The sequence below is a fragment of the Lycium barbarum genome, chromosome 6 (assembly GCF_019175385.1).
Source record: "Lycium barbarum isolate Lr01 chromosome 6, ASM1917538v2, whole genome shotgun sequence".
NCBI classification, from domain to species: Eukaryota; Viridiplantae; Streptophyta; class Magnoliopsida; order Solanales; family Solanaceae; genus Lycium; species Lycium barbarum.
Genome location: NC_083342.1, coordinates 110,701,421 through 110,720,679, shown reverse-complemented (window position 1 = coordinate 110,720,679; position 19,259 = coordinate 110,701,421). Strand labels below are relative to the sequence as shown.

At 34.8% G+C, this 19,259-nt stretch overlaps 4 protein-coding genes across 4 annotated transcripts; 1 reads left to right on the top strand and 3 right to left on the bottom strand.

Moving 5' to 3' along the window:
- Positions 1-1,606: 1,606 nt before the first annotated feature.
- LOC132645455 (non-specific lipid-transfer protein-like) lies at positions 1,607-2,355 on the bottom strand. The gene is made up of 2 exons (XM_060362443.1): positions 1,976-2,355; positions 1,607-1,877 (listed from the first exon to the last, which is right to left on the bottom strand). Exons 1-2 carry the CDS (start codon positions 2,341-2,343, stop codon positions 1,862-1,864), a joined length of 384 nt encoding a protein of 127 aa, XP_060218426.1. The 5' UTR covers positions 2,344-2,355; the 3' UTR covers positions 1,607-1,861.
- A 1,954-nt stretch (positions 2,356-4,309) lies between these two features.
- LOC132644382 (non-specific lipid-transfer protein-like) lies at positions 4,310-4,663 on the bottom strand. Its single transcript, XM_060360971.1, has one exon. The coding sequence runs from the start codon at positions 4,661-4,663 to the stop codon at positions 4,310-4,312; it is 354 nt and encodes a 117-aa protein (XP_060216954.1).
- Positions 4,664-8,259: 3,596 nt separating this feature from the next.
- Positions 8,260-13,821, top strand: LOC132645452 (uncharacterized). The gene is made up of 4 exons (XM_060362441.1): positions 8,260-8,718; positions 9,405-9,719; positions 11,622-12,201; positions 13,483-13,821. The coding sequence occupies exons 1-4, from the start codon at positions 8,369-8,371 to the stop codon at positions 13,627-13,629; spliced, it is 1,392 nt and encodes a 463-aa protein (XP_060218424.1). The 5' UTR covers positions 8,260-8,368; the 3' UTR covers positions 13,630-13,821.
- A 371-nt stretch (positions 13,822-14,192) lies between these two features.
- Positions 14,193-16,014, bottom strand: LOC132645453 (RING-H2 finger protein ATL22-like). Its single transcript, XM_060362442.1, has 2 exons — positions 15,295-16,014; positions 14,193-14,694 (listed from the first exon to the last, which is right to left on the bottom strand). Exons 1-2 carry the CDS (start codon positions 15,764-15,766, stop codon positions 14,270-14,272), a joined length of 897 nt encoding a protein of 298 aa, XP_060218425.1. The 5' UTR covers positions 15,767-16,014; the 3' UTR covers positions 14,193-14,269.
- Between the last annotated feature and the right edge of the window lie 3,245 nt (positions 16,015-19,259).

Genomic DNA, 19,259 nt, shown 5'->3' with positions numbered 1-19,259 from the left:
GTATTGTTTTTTGTACAATATACTCTATGCTTTACGTGGTAATACTTTAACCAAAAATTATTTCACACAACTCTTGCACGTGCGTAAATGGAAATATTAATACTCCCTCATTTTCCTAATAAGTAGTGTTTTTAGCTTGGACACACCCCTTAAGAAAACACTCACTCCTAGAAAATAAAAAGTGTTTTTTCTAATTTACTCTTAATTAAATACCTAGAAGAAATAGATCTTTAATATTTCTTGGTCATGTGAAACTACATTTATTTAAATAAAGATAAAATTGGAAGAACAAAAAATGTTTTCTTGATCTTGTAAAACATCACTTACTTTGAAATAAAATGAAAAACTAAAAATATTACTTATTATGGAACGGAAAGAGTATGTTAATCAGAAGATAGTAATGAAATGGTAATCGGATGGTATAAAAAGTTTAGTCTCCACCTAATTCGCCCTTTCAAGTTGACATCTTATGCTTGTTTTTGGATGATACCTTAACTAAAAAATTGATTAAGAAGGACGATGAATATTTTTATTGAATGGAATTTTGAAAGATATTATTCCTATGAAAAGACATGGGCTACAAAAGTTCTTTCTTTAAAGGGCCCCTTGTTTAAATAAACGAATTAGTAGAAGACAGCACCACAATAAGACAAAACTTGAAAAAACAAATTGAACACTTACCCACCAGGCCGGCCGAACACGGGAGAAGCAGTAAAACATTTCAGCAAAACGCTCTAGAATAGCAAATACTTTTAGTTAATTCACCAACTAATAACGAAAAATATTTTCAAGCATAGAATACAAAAGTTGAAAAAGGAAGAAAAAAGAGATCAAAGAAGGAAAGACAACGTTCTCTGAATTATCATTAAGCCCTAATTAGCTTATTCGATAAATCTATAAGAGAATTAAATATCGCCGTTATTAGTGGTGGAATTAATTAGAGTTTTAATTATAAGGAAACTCAATAGTGCGAGAATGCAACATTTACCACTTGTCAAGGTAGGTATGTATAGATATTAGCTTTTTTTTTTTAACCTTATTTGCGAATATAATTTTTTAATAAAGGAAATTCAATTTTAACCCCCTGCCCAATTAATAGGTATTTCCTCCACTAATTACGGCACCACCAAGTCTCACAGTCTAATGATATCAGTGGGTTCACGTAATAGGTAGATTATATTGGATTCTCACTGCCCATTCCCTTTCCGCTCTAATGAACTAACAATTGACAATATGATAAATATTTACCCGCACATGATATTTCAAATTAATTTAACTTCATCATAGTTAAATGATTTAATATAGTAAAAATATGTATTAATTAATTATGATTAAATGATTTAATATAGTGAAAATATATATCATGCATCTATTCGTTTGATGTAAATGTCTGATGCGTAAGTACAAACTGAATGCCCCCTTCTCCGAATTTGATTTGCAGGGGCATCTGCCTAGTCCACCTACTACTTTACTTTGTAACTTTGCATTTAGTTTAATATATTTTATTTATGATTAAGAAAAAATTGACAATATGACCTTTTTCTTGCCTGCCACCTCAAATTCATTTGTTGGCAGTAGTATAATTCGGCTGATTTAAATTCCAATCAAGTATCAATGAACTCTGGTCCAAACTACTAAAAGCCGAGACACTAATCAAATTTATATAGTATTGATCATATAAATATTCGTCAATCAATATTCAACCGTGCGCTAACATTTGAAGTTACGTTTACAATGGATCTTGCTCTAAGATCGTTATACGTTTAATTAAAATCTGATTTCGTGCATATGGTATCAACTTCTAGGCTTTATTTATAATTTTATCGGTGTTCCAGCAGCTTCCTAGATCACTACCCCTTCATCAATACATAGGAACCCTGCACATGTAATAAAAATAACAAGTTAGACAATAATTAATTAAGCTGACATTGACCAAATTGGCTGCTGGAAAATTTGAAATGTATAAATTACTTACTTGTTACAGTCGTAGTTTTTATCTAGAGGAGGCATATTAAAAGAAACGCCACACTTCTTGGGGAGTCCAGAAATGCGAGAGGGAATGACATTATTTCCAAGATTAATGAGTACAGTTTTTAAGCAGTTGCAAATAACAACTCGATCTGGTTTGGTTTTTGCAAGTTGGTAGATGTTATTTACACCTGTACAGCAAGGTACTGATGGACCATCACCTACCTTTTTTGCACCATCTTTTCGAATGTATGAGAGGCATGGAGATAGCTGAGAAGTAACTGTTTGGCAAGAAGGAGCACTCAAGGCATTATATTGGTTTAAGAGAGTACTTATTAGTAGGGCTAAAGAAAGATACACAAGAAACCGAGCCATAGTTATTTGTGTGTGTGTCCAATTCTTGGGGAAATGAGTGACGTATATATATGTATAGGAGTACCTATTTTTCAGCCCCTAATTAATTAGCTGTTATAACATGCAATTCTCATGAACTACTAGAGATTGTTTAGGTTATTGTTGATCAATTCGAATTTCACACGATATTTCCTCTTAATTCCCACTGGAGATGTATAGGTTATTGTTGATCAATTCGAATTTCACACGATATTTCCTCTTAATTCCCACTGGAAATGTAAGTTGATTGAAACTCCCCATCAACAACAAGGTACATATTTATTGGGTGTGTGAATAAAATACCACATTGAAAGTAAATAAGAAAAGAAAAGAGATACTTACAAGGCGTTATAATATTCTCAATGATGTGATATCTTTTGAGAAAACAGTGTGAATTTAGTCCAAACGGACAATATTTGAGTCAGTCAATTAGCCCAACACGTATTAAGGCTTGAAAAAAATGTACCTATTGGAGGAACTAAGCAAAATTACCTTGGCCGTGTATGAAATTAACCAAAAGTGAAAATTAAATGCTGTCTAGATTGGACATATATTAGAGTATGAAGTTGGATTTTAATAAGGCAGCCCGTGGATCTTAACCTTACAAATATAATGACCTCCTATTTTTCTACGAAGACTGGCACCTCTCTTTTGTGTATCTTTATCATTTTTGTGGTCGGTGTTGCTTTCTTGTGGAATCCCCTGAAGAAAAGATCTTCTTTGACGTGCTATCAGTACTAAGTTTACAACTTATGCAGTCAAGAGGAAAGTCATTTACATTTCTCCAATTAATTTGAAAATTTTGTATAAACCTAACAGGAATTGGACATTTTCAACTGAACGAAATAATAAGAAATTAATTAGCAGTACTAAATTGCAGACTAGCTGTGAAATAACTTAATTTTTTATATGAACAAACTTAACTCCAGATACATAGAGGAAATAAGTGTGTCCGACTCTAGCGTGATTAAGAAGGAGAAGGACATTTATTTGGAGCAATTGGTAGTTTTGTCAATAGGTCGCAGCTAAATGTCTACTCAAAATTTCTAGTGATTAAGAGCGACTCGCTTATGATCATACTTATTACTACGAGGTAAGTAACATTTATTTTGCACATTTGCAGGCAGCATATGCCTTTTGTCTAGAGTAATTTTACCATTTCCATAACACCAATCACCAATCTGGGCTTGGATTTTTTTCCTTCACTTTTGTAAATTCTAAGGCGAGGTGTCAATTCATGTATAATCTCATCACATATTGTAGGACATGGTTGATTTAAAGTAGTAATTAGTAACAGAATGGCCAAACTCCATATAGCCTACTCATTCTCTTTCATTCTATTGTTAATTGTAGCACTTAGAATTAATGAAATGATATGGTGATGAAGAGAAATGTGCAAAAGTTAAGAGATTTGGCAAGTCTATGCAAAAGTATTAGGACTTCTGAGTTTACAAATTCATGCAGATTAATTACTCGTACAAGACGAGACTACAAGTAGTCGTCTAAGATGATAAATTTGTGATTGACTTCGAGAAAGATTGGACGAGTTCTATCAGTTGCGTTATTCACTTTTTCTTCATTGAAATTGGATGTGTGAGGAAGTTTGATGATGTTGGGAACTAGAGGAATCCCTGACATCCAATCATGCTTTCTATGTGTGTCTTCAGTCATGTAGTTGCACTTTTTGACAGGTAACTCGTGTAGAAGTATTCAACACGACAATAAAAAGTATGAAAATAAAACATCTACTAGGATTTTCCCATTTTCCTTAAACTGTCTTGGATAAATGATCATTCTTGTTGTGAAGCGAATTATTCTATTACAACCACTACTATTTTTTAATTTGTGGTTGTCATTTAGTATAAGGATTCACATTTTTTTTTAAATACCTTCTACTACATATATATATATATCTACCCACTGCTGCTTTCATACTACTCAGACTCTGTCAAAGTATAAGTTCACAAGTAGTGTTATGGCCAACAGCAGGCAGAGCAAATTCGGTATTACATTGTTGTGAAGCAACTTTGATACGATTGGGATCATAATTAATATGCAAAAGTGCTCTTTTTATACACTTGCAAACAGCTATACTGTCCTTCCTGCCATTTTTCTCCATTTGAGCTATATCAGTCAGTCCTCTGCAGCACCTGCCCGATGGCTTGATCGCATGATATTTCCCTTGAATGTACGAATAACAAGGTGCTAGCCTTTTCGGAACAATGTCACAAGAAGGCTCGGCCAATGCTGTTGTTGCTAAAGCAAGCAAAAGAACGATCACAGTATAGAATAGCTTCACCATTGTTTCTTTTTCTACTATAGTTTTTGTATTTGGTGCAACGGAGAAAGTAGAGAGTATTATTTATATATTATGTGAGGCAAGTGCTTGTTGCCTGAATTTCTTGGGCGGTTAGCACACAAGTATTATGAATGCTGAAGTCCTACACGCTTCAAGATTGTGATTCAGTTTTACCCTTCTTGTTGGGAGTGCATTCAGTTAGTCTAAAATATGCTATACTTTGTATTTCTTGTATAAGATAAGTGCAATATTATATTTCAAAAAAAAAGTAGAAAAATACTCAAGTTTAGTAATCATTAAGACTAAACTTTATTATTTTCTATTTCTTCAAGAGTCCATAAAGATTGAAATAGAGAAAACCTTATCCAACAAACTAATACTGGGGTCTTCTTGAGGAAGAAGCATTTAAGACTCCAGTATATAGCCAACAAACTACCCACTTTTACCAATGTCATTTAATGTGAAAAAAGCTATGTTTCTCGGACTCTTCAAAAATGTCAACAGATGCGTGTCGGATCCTTCAAATGTAGTGCATTTTTGAAGGATCCGACGCAGGTGTGACAACAATTTTGGAGAGTCCGAGCAACTTAGGGAAAAAGAGTATTATAGATACTAATAACCAAAATTTAATTAGTATCCTTTGGAATAAAAGAAACATATGGATTGAACTTAAATCGTATCAAAATCAATGTAGTGTCGTTTATTTTGATTAAAAGTAGTCATGGGATTTACCAAATATCTTGTGTATATATTTGGAGTCAGGACTATTCTAAATCTTCTTGAAGAATCTTTCTGTGTCTTGAGAACTAAAAAGTCCCTGTCATATTAACGTGTGTGTAAATCCTTAAGTCTAGAGTGAATAAACAAGAAAAAGAAATACAATTGCAGCTAAAACAACGGGGGAGCTGGTTTATTAATGCTATCTGTTCTGAAATTACTTCCCTGTTTTTCCTCTTTGATCTCTACTCTTACATTTCTCACAACCAACAAAGGACTAATAAGATCAGTGGTATAGCCGTGGTTAGCACCATTTACTCTCTTCCTTTCTTAGTACGAATATATTTAATCTGTTCGTGAGAACATATGAGTTGGTTAACATGGATCTTAAGCTTCTTCCTTTCATGATTTCGTTATCTAAATATTTTACAGTCAAATACTAGTACTTATTCAGGTAGAATTCGACTATAAAGGAGACTGTCAGCTGCTTCAGATATTGAAACTTGCATTTCATGTTTAGATATAGAAAAGCATTCAACGAACATCGAACAAATTGAAGTACTTAGTTTCTTAGACTACATTCAAGAACTGCCAACTTACAAATACTTTAGAATTGTCACTTCTAATTTACCGTGACAATTTTTTTCCTCGACTTTGATTCATGTTACATCTTTAAACCCCATGTGACCCTCAAAAACATGTATACTTTGATGCTAAATCTACTATCAGTTATATCTGGAGCTGACCATCAAAAGCCAAGGCATTAATCAAATAATTGAATTTTGCAATGGACCTTGCGTACAGATACATTATACGTTTAAAATATCATTTCATATATATGATATGTATGGTTTGTTCATAATCCTATACTGGTTCAGGCAGCTTCTTTGATCACTATCCCTTCAATTCAAAGAAATCCTGCATATAGACAACAAGAAGGTAGGTTTAACAGATCAAGCAAGCATTGTGCAAAAAATATGCTGAAATATTTGATTTACTTTTTACAGCGATAGGCATTAATTAGAAAGTTGGTAGAAAGGGTAACTGACCAATTATAATAGGATAAACTATAGTGTTGTAAAAACAATCTTTACACTGTCAGTATATAAAACTTTAAATCCATATAGTTTAGTTTGTCTACTGCCATCATACTGCATCAGCCCTATCAAAACATACCTTGAACAAACAGAGTTACGACCAACAGCAGGCAGAGATAAAGACGTTAGACATAGTTGTGAAACAAGAGTGATACGAGTGGGATCATAACTAATATGTGAAAGTGCTCCCTTTATACATATGCAAGCAGCTATAGGACCCTCCTTGCGACTTGTCAACATATCAGCTATATCATTCAGTCCTCTGCAGCACCTATTTGATGGCTTGATCGAATGATATTTTCCTTTAATCTACGAATAACAAGGTACGAGCCTTTTCGAAACAATTTTACAAGCAGGCTCGGCCATTGCTGGTGTTGCTAAAATAAGCAATAGAATGATCACAGTATAGAATAAATTTGCCATTGATTCTTTTCCTCTATTGATAGTGATGAGTGTGGTTTCTGAATTTGCTGCTTGTGCAAAGAGAAACGACATATATAGTACTCCAATTTATATTATGTGAGATAGGAGTTTATTGCTTAAATTTCTTGGTCGGTTAGCACAAATGTATCATTGAATGCTGATAGTTCTCCACATTTCAAAATTGTGCTTGATTTAGTGTATTATAGGAAATCAAAAGAAAAACTAATTGACCTTAATCTGTAGTGGTGTTCAAATGAGATTGAAAAACCGATCCGAACCGGTAAATCGAGTCAAACCGACTTAATAAATCGAAAACCGGCTCGGTTTAGTTTGATTTGATTTTAAATTTTCAAAAATCAATAACATTTGATTTGGTTTGGTGTTAAACAAAAAAAAAACGAACCAAACAGATAAACATATACGTATTTAAAATATAAATATGTTGAGAAATCCAATACTAATTCAAATAATGAGAAAGTAAATTTTGGTCAATTTGTGTGAACTGCAAGATTTACTTTTGATTTTGAGATTCATTAATTAGACCATCTATTTTCTAGTGGTGCTCTTGTACGGCTGATGCACTCCGGTTTCTTTTCTTTTCTGCTGATTTTGCATACCACTAAATAAGACGCAAATTTTGATTCACAAGAAGCAGCAGTTCTCATGTTATTAAAGAACAAGTTAGTAAATCTTGATCTTGTTACAAAATTCATTCAGTTTCTAACTGAGCCTCCAGGTAGTGAATGACTACTTCTTCTTCTTCTTTTTTTGTGTCAAATTAGCTTCACTTGCTTTGTCCTTGTATACCTTACTTGTATCAATTTCATTGCATTATAAAATACGTCCTTAAAATTCACAAAAACCGATAAAATCAACGAAATCGAAACCGATAGAATTTATGCTATAATGGTTTGGTTTGGTTTCAATATTTAAAAAAACCGACTTAATTGGTTTGGTTTGGTTTTAACCAAAACCGAGTCAAACCGGACCATGAAGTTTGTAACTTCAAACGCTAATTTGGCTTAATACATAGACAACCCTTTAAATTTGCCAGTAAATTTCATTTAGAAAGTACTTAATTGGAATACGACATAATTTTGAGTATCTATTGTAATTGGATTCTTTATCATTTGTTAAAAAACCGACGTAAAAATGAAATTTTTCTTTTTCATAGTTAATTGGATTCCTCTACTAACAATGCGGAACTTTAATTTAAACCACGTAAAAATGGAAATTTTCTTTTTCATAGTTAAACAACCAAAAAAAATAAAAATAAAAATCGCCTAATAACGAGAACCGACCCGGCTTAAAGTTATCCATTGTTTTGCCTTGATTTCTTGGACTTTCCCAAATCAGTAATTAATTCTCGCGCTCCTATATATACTGTTCAAAACGACGACCTTAATCTTTCTTTTTCCCCCAAATTCCAATCTCCGCACAAAACCGAAACTACCAAATCAATCAACCAGCAATGGAGATGAAAGAAGGATCAGTAATTCATCAAGTCCTCATTAAACTCCTTAACGGTAACCACAAAGCCCTAAATTTCACTACCCAATCCATCTCAACCCAAACCCTAAAGCACAAAATCCAAACCCTAACTTCGATTCCATCTCACCTTCAGCTTCTACTCCCTTCCAATTCATTCTACCCTCTTCATGACAACCAAACCCTAAATCTCTCAGACGGGTCGGGTCATTTTCCGGTGGTTGTGCATTTGTTGCTCCGGTTAAAGGGCGGTAAAGGAGGTTTCGGGTCATTGCTCAGAGGGGCGGCGACGAAAGCAGGCCAGAAAAAGACGAATAATTTCGACGCGTGCAGGTAAGGGTGGCAAAATCAGCTTAATAGATCATGACCCGTTCAACCCGTTTAGGTTTGGGCGACTCCCTTATTTTATTAACTCGACCCGCTTAATTTAGGTCATTTGAAAATTGGGCTGTTATGCAGCCCAGATTGATCGATGAGAAACTTTGTCTATATATTTTTCAAAAAAAACATTCTTTTATTTGATACGCCCAATTTATGTGGCATAGTTGGAATTTCGAGAGTCAATCAAGTTTTTCTTTGACCGGAATTTCTTTATATGCCTTTTAAATATTTTAAGCTCTTAATTATTGTGATTTATACTACTTTTTAAGTAGTTTCCAAATATATAAATTTTATTTTCCGAAAACTTATAGCTTCTATATCCGAATTCACGGTTAAAGTTTAGAAGTTTCAATCTCGAAATTACAATTGTGCCACATAAATAGGGACATAGGGAGTATGTTATATTAGTCATAATATAAGGAATTTTTTTTATTAGGTACTCAAACAAATTATAAGAAAACAAACGAAGAGTTTAAAACATAGTTAGAATTGGGTGTGTTGGGTTATGACCCTGTTTTTAGCCCGTTTCAGCCCAAGTAATTTTTGGCCGGGTTAATGACCTGCTTATTTATTAACTCAACTCATTTTGACATGCCTAATTTTAACCCAACCCGCTCATTTGAGTCCTCTACGTACAGGGATATGAGTGGTAGAAGGCTAAGGCATGTGAATGCAGAGAAGAAGCTGGAAGAGTGGAGAGCTGAAGCAGAAGAGAGGAAATTGGAGAAGATGGCAGAGGAATTTCTTAAGAAGAATGCTAAGGAAGCCGCGAAAAAGGGTAAGGGTGTTAAAGGAGATAATACGGATAAGTATGTGCAGAAGTATAGGGAGGATTCAGCTAAGTGTATGGAGGAAGTGGAGAGGTCAGTTAGGGAATCGCTTAAGGGATTCGTGTCATCTAAAAGGAAGGGTGTTGAGCTCAATGAATTGAATTCCAAAAAGCTCAAGATATGGTAAGGCCTGTAACATTTTTACTTTTCGCATTCTTTTTGCCCCTGTTTGTTTAAGAACAACTAATTTGTCTTGAAAGACTCAATATTTAGTGTTGAAATGAGGAATGGTTATTGAGGATTTGTGGGCGACCGGACTAGTTTGGGGTTTAGGTTAGCTGTTGTTTTGTGTTGAATTGAGTTTTGCTTTGGAAAGCCTGTATCTAGGGTTGAACATTTGAATATCATCTATATTTTTTCAGTTGGGTGAAATAGATTCAGTTCAATTTGAATATGAGGGCATGAGCCTATGCTTTGAGTTTTCCAATATCAAGTAGTTTGGATAGGCATTACTCTTATGTCTAGTAAGTCTCTCTCCTTTTTACAAAGTTGTATTGCCTCAAGAACACCTTTGGCAACCATAGAATCTCGCTAACAAGTGGAAATATAAGATGTTTGCTCTGATGTTGGGCAATCAGGGGGCAATGATCCATTATCCACTTTTTTAAGACTAAATAGTCAGGTGAAAGGAAGGAAATCCCTCCCTTTCTGGTTTTCCTGTTTCTCTCTTTTATATTATTTATATATTTATTTGGATAAAGGATGCTGGTTCTCCTGTAGTTGGATCATAGGAATCATTAGCTAGAATGGGTTTTTGAGTTTTCTATCTCTAATTTCCCCTCGACCTAATATGTGACTATTTCAATTTTGTTTTAAAAAAGTGCAAAGTGGTGAGTAATCACTGTTCTGGATAATCATATATTAAACAATCCAAAGGTGAGACCTAATGGTCAATGAAGTGGTAGGAGAGCCATGAGGTCTCAGGTTCAAATCTGTCTAAGCCTTGGTGGGCACTGGTGGAAGGTAGGTAGCAGGTACCTGGTGGAATAGTCTAGGTGCATGCAAGCTTGCATGTAAACCGCCATCATTAATATTATATATATTGTGAATGGGTATTTATAAATATCAGTGCATTTATAAATGGGTCTTCATGAACCAGGGGATTGTGAATGGGTTGCTGAAAGAGGACATCAATCAACTGAGCTGTAATTTCTCCCTGAAAAGAATAACTTACACATTTAAATTTAGCTTAAAAAGCATAGATCAACTAACACCTCGTCAGTTTAGCTTTTGATTGTTGTGTTTGCATTTCCATAATATAAGAAAGAAATAGGTTAAATATAGTTTAGCTTTTAATTGATGGGTTTACATTTTTTGATTATTCGGTTTTAAATTTTCTGATTATAACAAATTAACAATGAAATTACTCAGATTTGGTTTAGCTTTTAACTGCTGAATTTACGTTTTCAAATTATAATATTGAAATTGATTAGATTTTGTTTAGCTTTTGATTACTGGATTTACAGGCTTAAAAAGATTGAGAACTTCATTATGAAAGAAAAATTTGCAGAGAAATAGACATAGATGGAGGTGGGGGGAAAAAGAATGGACATAGATGAGGCATCTGGGTTTTTAAGCGGGAACGATATCTGGGAATTAAAAGAAAAGAGGGGATTTTGGTGAAAGACAAATAAGTCCCTACATTTAATGTGTTGACACCAAATATTAAGGATATTTAGTGAATTGAAAAATGGGTACAATGCTAACCCACAACCTTCATGTTGTAGGTTAGTAAAACCCTATACACACACACACACACACATAAAATAAACACTCATAATACCTTCTCAATAAAAACACCTCATAATTGTACATGTTACTTGCCTGATAGAGAACCTTGTAAATTTTAAATGGAAACATTAGATGATTGAATGCAAGTTGTAGAAAATCATGTTTTCTTTGACGGGTCTCCACTGTTTGTATACATTTTTACATATTCTATTTGCCTAATTTTCCTGTATCCAATATAAACTTATTACCTTATGAATAAAGGAATTATAACTCAAGGCTTGTGATTTTTGGTAGGAAGGGTAAGAGGATAATGGGCGAGAGTGATAGTGATAGCGAGGACCTAGATGATGATGACAGTGATGAAGAAGAGGAAGAGAATGACAAATCCATTGTCATAGATAATGGGGACAATTCAGACTCCAATGGAGAAGCAGAGGGAAGTTTGGATTCTGTGACTGGCAGAAAAGTTGATGGTGGTTCATCTGAAAGCGGTTCCGAGGAAGAAAAGGATACTCTTCTTCTTAAGAATCTTGATTCTGCTAAAGATGTCAGTGTAAATGCAGTTCAGCATGAAGGTGAAAGTCCGTCCTCCCTCACTCCAGACAGTCAAGAAATAATTGGGCAGAGTGGTGTTGCCTCTGCTTTTGCCACTGATATTGCATCTACGACTGAAAGTATTCAAACAGAAAAGGAAGCTTCTGGTACCGAGCCAATTGTTGTGGAATCTAGCTCTGGTGTGAAAGAAAATAATGTTGCAAAACCCAATGATACTTTAAGCCCTACACCAGTTCCTCAGGAAGATGCAGTCTCAAAGGATTCAGACTTGGAAAAGCCTTTGAATTTCGAGGAATTTAGTTCAGCGGCGGAACTGGAGGTATGTATGCATATTCTCTGATATTGTTCTGAAAAAGTATAGTTGATTCGACTCCATTGCTCTGTATATGTGTGTTGTTCATCTGTCATTACATACTGGTTTACACCTAGCCTTTAAACCTTTTTCTGCTTGCTGCAACAATTTGTTCTCAAACTTGCTGGTTGTTAATCAAATTGAAAATTACAGTACTTCAACTCTTCTGTTTGTTGATTCTTTTCTTTTTGGTGGAAGTCCTGTGGGATGACCAACTCTTTTTATTCCCCTTTCTGTTTTGGATAGCTCAAAAGTTGCTAATGACCGCGCAATGTGGGTGATTGTTACTTGTTTACACTGGCCTCCCCTATGAGATCAATAGCAGTTAGTAAATTTTTTTATTTTGGCTCAAGTATGGGTTAGTGACTTAATAAGTAGTTGTAAGTCCCAACCTTTCTATATCCTGCAGGCAAACTGAAACCGTTGAGAATGATCCATACTTTTTGTTATCATCTTTTAGCTGACGTCTGAGTTTAATTTATGATTTTCTGCTGTTACTTTTCGGCTCTGCTTCTCTTCTAATTTTTGTCTTTAATGTTGAATCAGTGATATTGCTTATGTGACTAGTATAAAATTCCTTATGGCTACTTTTGGATGTTAAAAAAGTTGCTGGAAAATGATCTTTGAGAAAACTGCAGTAAAATAAAAATAAAGAGAAGGGAAGTCATTCTCTAGTATTCTTTATTTGAAAGGAAATGGGAGTTTAAATGAGAGGAAGAGCTTGCTCTTTTTCCTTTAGATTTGCGGGACTTCGGAGGAAATCTTTCTTGGGTAAAAACCTTTTCCAACAACTTTGTTTTTAACCAGGTGCATCAACAAAGTGCTACAATTAACTTTCTGGTACTTTGCTTTTCCTTTCCACACAGTCGAATGGTTCCTTTGTGTCTTTGCTGCAAGTAAGTTTGTGTTTTAAGGGGGAATAAGGTTGTGGGTCTTTTGTTTATTGGTCTTCCCTTCTTGTGGGAACTCTGGCTTCTAGTACATTTGCTTGGTTCATCTGCTAAGTCTTTACTCTTTGTCTCAGATAACAGTATGGAAGTTTGACATGAATACATTTGGTATATAATTAATTGCTATTTTAAATTGGGGCAATATACTGTAATTTTGTCATTGGTAATTTGGTATTATTGTCTGGTCTCTACGTTTTCCTCTTCACCAGTAAGCTTGTGTTACTGTTCATGGGTAAATGGAATAGTGTTTGTAGCCAGTAATTCCTAACTAAATGTACTTTGATTTGGTTTTTTATAGGTCCTCGGTATGGAGAGGTTAAAGTCAGAACTTCAAGCGCGTGGGTTGAAGTGTGGAGGCACTCTGCAAGAACGTGCAGCCAGGCTTTTCTTACTCAAAACCACACCTTTGGAGATGCTTCCAAAGAAGTTGCTTGCTAAGAAGTAATTTTGTGCTCGTTTGTTTTGTAGCTGGTTGTAATTGTATCCTCAGATGTCTAACTGTCAGTTTATTCTCTATTGACTTACCGTGTATATATGCATGTATTTCTCTGGGTTTCAACAAGTTCCGAGGATGATCAATAGACTCACTTTTCAGATTAATGAAAGGTGACTAATGTTGACTTGTTGGCTTTGATAATTGTGAATTCGATGTCGTATGCGATTTGCATGCTTCTTTTTTTCCTAAACCAGAATCCAACCAGTAATGGTTTTTGAAACGAATTTAAACTAAAACCAAATCAAGAATGTTAAGAGCTTACAGTTTCCTTTTGATATTCTTTAGTTGTTTTCAGTTTGCCCATTTTTAGAAGAGTTTCTTTAGTATAAAAATTCGTCCGGAAGTGAATACTTCAACAAGAGGCTGGCAAAATTTAGTTATATTCACAGCCATTCTACAATAATATTTGTTTGTCGAATGGAAAACACAAATTAGAGAAAAGGTTTCAACTTTGGAGCTGGCAGGGATACAGTATCTAGACTGAATAATTCAGGTAAGTGTATTCCGTTATTATGTATGTGTCAAAAGAAATAATATATACACATAAGTCGAGTCAAAATCACAGAAGCTAAAGCATAAGAGGACAAGATCATGAATGAAGAGAATTTCGGCAAACAGGGCAAGTGCTATTCATCTTCAACCATTTATCAACACATTCAACATGGAAGCAATGTTCACATTCAGGTATGCATCTCACTGTTTCTCCAGCACTATACTCACCTAAGCATATTGCGCAAGTCATAACGTTTAGTCCCGGAATTCGCCTGCTTTCACCAAGAACCACTTTTGGATAGGATTGAATCGTTGATTCATCAAGCCCTTCAATCACAATCATAGGCACTGTTGCTAACCTTGCTGTGGCTGCTTCTGCAGCGGCAGCAGCAGCGACTTGGCGGCGATGGCTTAGTTCGAGAAAAATTCGGCATGATACACAGACTAAGCAGAGAAGGGATGGTAAAATGAGGGATACACCCACGAAAAATATCAAGATTATTTCTTTACGTGAAGTCCTATCTGTCAATTCAAGCAACTTATCATATCAGTTGTAAATCAGTAATTAGCCATATTATAATTCAATATCAACTACTGAGTATATAAAATTATTATACGTGTGTTTTGAAAAAATAAAGAGTTGAGCACAATTGTTAGCCTAAACCTTAGGACTTTTCGTGTACGCAAATGCGTTAGCTGGAATTTGTGATAGCTACACAAGGGCGGCTCATCAAAAGATTTAGGTACATTCTATGCACTGAAGATATATAGAGATATTTACATAATCTGATCATTTTAAAGGTAATTGTAAGCCGTGACGGAGCCACGTGTATTCCAGGGGTGTCAATTGACAACCCGTCGTCGAAAAATTCAGGTAAAATTTATTTTCAAGTATACATACTATATATTGACTCCCCTTGACTTCTTCATGGGGTTTACTCCTTTATATTTTGATACCCCTTAGTGAAAATTCAGGCTCCGCCACTGATTGTAGGTAAATTTATATAATTAACATTGATTAGCAAGTTGCTTGCTACAAGATTTCTATTAAATTCAGTCATGAAACAATTTAGACTTAGAAATAATCCAAAAATAAAAATTCCAGAATAGCAGTATAATCACCTTTTCTTGGAACATTGGGGTTGCTGGTTTCTCTGTCAAGATGAACATCCCATGATAATCGAAGATCTCCATGAAAATCAGATAACAAGGAGAAGGTGTAATTCTTAGAAGAAGAAGCCGAAAACGGAGAAGAAAAATGGTTTAAATGTAGAAGCTTTCTTGGAAGACAATCAGAGGGAATTTGGAGTTTGAGCTCTCTAGTGGAGTAATTGATTTCTTGTACAAGAAAACCTCCTGAAAAAGGATGATTTAGTAGTATATTGCCTTGATCAGTGCACCTTAGGGAAAAGCTATTATAGTTTGGATTTTGTTGAGTGTTTTGGGATTGTAGTTGGAAAGGGTCTTGTATGGTGAGATTCCCACAAATAGAAATGTTTAAAGAGAAATTTTGTGTAGTACTAAGGACAGAATGATTATGGAGAACAAGAAAGAAGAAGAGACTCAAAATGCCCATCATATTAGGTGATCTCATATCTTGAGATTTTGACTTTTTGGTTAAGAGAAAGAATTAAGGAAGTTCACTAGTGATTACTTTAACATAGTGTATATCTCTAAACCATTATCAATAGAAATTGACGAATTCTTAACTTTAATCAATGAATTTAGTATTTGTCATACTTTATGTAATTTGGTCTTCTCAAGCAAAGCAAGACATAGAAGACTTGGACTAAAGTTTATTTTACATTTATGTGGTAAATTATACAATCAACTTTCCTCTCTCTGTCAGGCCCTCGAAATACTCACACTACTATATAGATGAGAAAAAGCAAACTCTTGTACTCATTAAAAGTCCAAATTTTTTATATCTCGAATTTGTAAGCTTTGCATCTTCGAATAAGACCTTTACTCCATCTAACAATTGCTTCCAGATATAGCCCTTTGTGGATTGAGAAGATGGGGAAAAAAAGAATATCTTTGCAAAGCATAAGTAAAATACTCTGCCCGTTGAGTTACAAATTAAGAGCCTGTTTGGATGGGCTTAAAATAAGCACCTTATAAGTCAAAAAAAAAAAAAAATTGGGGGTAGGCTAACTTATTTTTTTTGGCTTATAAGCTGCTTTAGATAAGCTAAATCAAACGGGTCCAATTATTTTTTTTGAGCTTATTTTATGCACAAAATGACTTTAAGCTGGCCAGCCAAACACTCAAAAAAGCTGGAAACAGCTTATAAGCAACTTATAAGCCAATCCAAACGGGCTCTAAGTACCAAGCTAAGAAAGAAAAGACCAAGCTCTAAAGCAGGAACCTCAATATAATTCAAGAAAGTTCTATCGGCATGGAGCAGAGGGGAAAAAGCGATAAACATATTACTCCATATATTATTGTTATTAAGGGTGTGTTCAGCATGGAGGAAAATGTTTTCCTAAAAAATAAGTGAATTTTCACTTATTTTCTCATGTTCGTTTGGATAGTGGAAAATAAGTGAATTTCTTACTTATTTTCTCATGTTCGTTTGGTTGATAGAAAACGTTTTCCGAAAAATACTCATTCAAGCTTCACCAACTCCAACCTAACCCTATACCCCCAACCCCACCCACACCCTACTCCCACCCACCCACCTATGACCCCACCCCCACCCCTTCCAAAAAAACATTTCTTTTGATTTTTTTTTTTTTTTTTGGTTTTTGCACCCCCACCCCAACCCTCACCAACTCCAACCCAACCCCATACCTCCACCCCCACTCATACCCCACTCCCACTCACCCAGCCCTACGCCCCTCCATTTTTTTGTTTTTGTTTTTTGCACCCCCACCCCCACCCCCAACCACTTCAGTAACCCATACACCACCCCCTCCCCTCGCCCCCACCCACCCACCCCTCCCATAACTTTTTTTTTGAAGTTTTTAATTTTTTCTAAATTTTCTACACGATCACATCCCCCATCACCCTCCCCCCTTGCGTGGAACCCTACCACACCAACACCTTCCTCCCCAACTCCAACATTTTTTTTTGAAGTTTTTTTTGTCTTTTGCAGGTTTCTACACCCCCTACCCCCAAAAAAATCTTTTCACCACACAGCCCCACGCCCTCCCCCCTCCCCCCATCACCCCTTCCAAAAGTTTTAATTTTTAACCACGCAAACATTCAATTTTTATAATTGTCAACTTTTTTTCAATTTTTTTTGGAGGGGTTGCAAAAAATCAAAACAAATGTCAAAACTTTTTTTTTCAAACTTTGAGGAACAAGCTTCATCATCACCAAACTTGAGGAATTTAAAAAAAAAAAAAAAAAGGCAGCAATCAATTAATATATTCTACGTATGTTGCGTCGTCACTCATTTGGGGGTTGTGAGGTTGGTGGGGGAGAGTCGAGGAGAAAACCCAAGGAAAAGTAAAAGAGAACAACAAATGTGATGACTCAATTCAAGATATAACTCAAATGAAAGTAACTACTCTCTCCAATTTATGTGATATAGTTCGAATTTTAAGAGTCAAATAAGAAAATACTTGACCGTAATTTATTCGTATGCTTTTTAAATATTTTAAGTTGTTAATTATTATGAGTTAAAGTGTTTTTTATATAGTTTTTAAATATGTAAATTATTTTTAAAAAAAACTTAAAATTATAAATTCAAGGTCAAAATAAAGAAATTTTGACTTTCGAAATCTGAATTGTATCACACAAATTGAAAGAGACATAGAGTATTGACCGAATCACCGGATAAGTTTGTCTTGTAAACTTTCTCGAAAATTTACCACAAACCTATTTCGATCTCTTTGGATTAATTACTACATTTTGGCTTGAAATTAAATATTAGCAACCATTGAATTTTCAAATCAATAACTATGGTCAGGACTCTGGAGTTACTGCTAAAACGTTGATTACAATAGAAGCTAAAACTCAAGGAAGCAATGGACTAATTACATCTGTTTGAGCTGTTTTTTCACACAAAATCCAAGTATTATCATCAGCTTTGCACTTGGAACGCTCGCGCTTGTTGTGCTTCTTAGTGAGAACATAAGCTTACTTGAAAATTAGGAATCTTTTTAAAGAGATGTAATACACTAAGGTGTATCCAAAGAACTAAATCAAAAATCACAATATTATATCTAGAAATACCAAGCTTCCATCGAGGAGAAGTGAAATGCTTATAATTAGTTTCAAGAATCGGAGTTGATTCATCTAACAATTCGTTTTCTGAGAGAGAAATGGGGCTGGGAGGAGAAATTTTTCAAAAACAAAAGACACCTCATGAGTCACAATGGATTTTCAAGAACATAATTTCTCGATTATCATCTAGAACTAGAACTACTACTTCATTAAACTTGGGAGGAGGGTGGAAGGAAACAACACAAAGATCAAGACAAAATTATGTATAACTTTTGTGTTACAGATCAAGAGCTTAATAATTGTGGTGTCTGTGCTCTATTCATCAAAGCTTAGCTAGACAGATGAAAAGAAATCCCCTAATGTTTTTGCTTCCGCTAGAATTTGAATATGAAATCTCATAGTTTTCAACCCACTTTATTGACCATTAAACCACGTCTTTGAACGCAAAAATATTGCTTGATGCTTACAACAACAATGGCAAAAAAGTCAACAACTATCGCCAATCCTGGTAGCCTTCTCTGCCATAGATGATCAATAGTAGACACCTCGAATAAAGAGTGCTACTCGTCACAACGTAGGTCAAAAAAAAAAATTAAGAAAAAAATATATGTATAGACAATACTGCTTGAAAATCAATTTGGAATAGGATATAAAGCTTTAGAATCCCATCGATCTGATTCAAATATGCGTACAAATCAAATTATGACAATAGATCGACACAACTTGTACCAAAAAGAAATTTGTATGAGCATTGAGCTACAAAGTAGGGACGAAGTTATCATGCAATTTGGAGAAGAGGAGACACTTTCTACAAAGAGGACAAGTAGTATTGATCTTCAACCACTTATCAACACAATTAATATGGAAACAATGTTGACCCTCAGGCATACACTTTGCTATCTCTCCGGCTATGT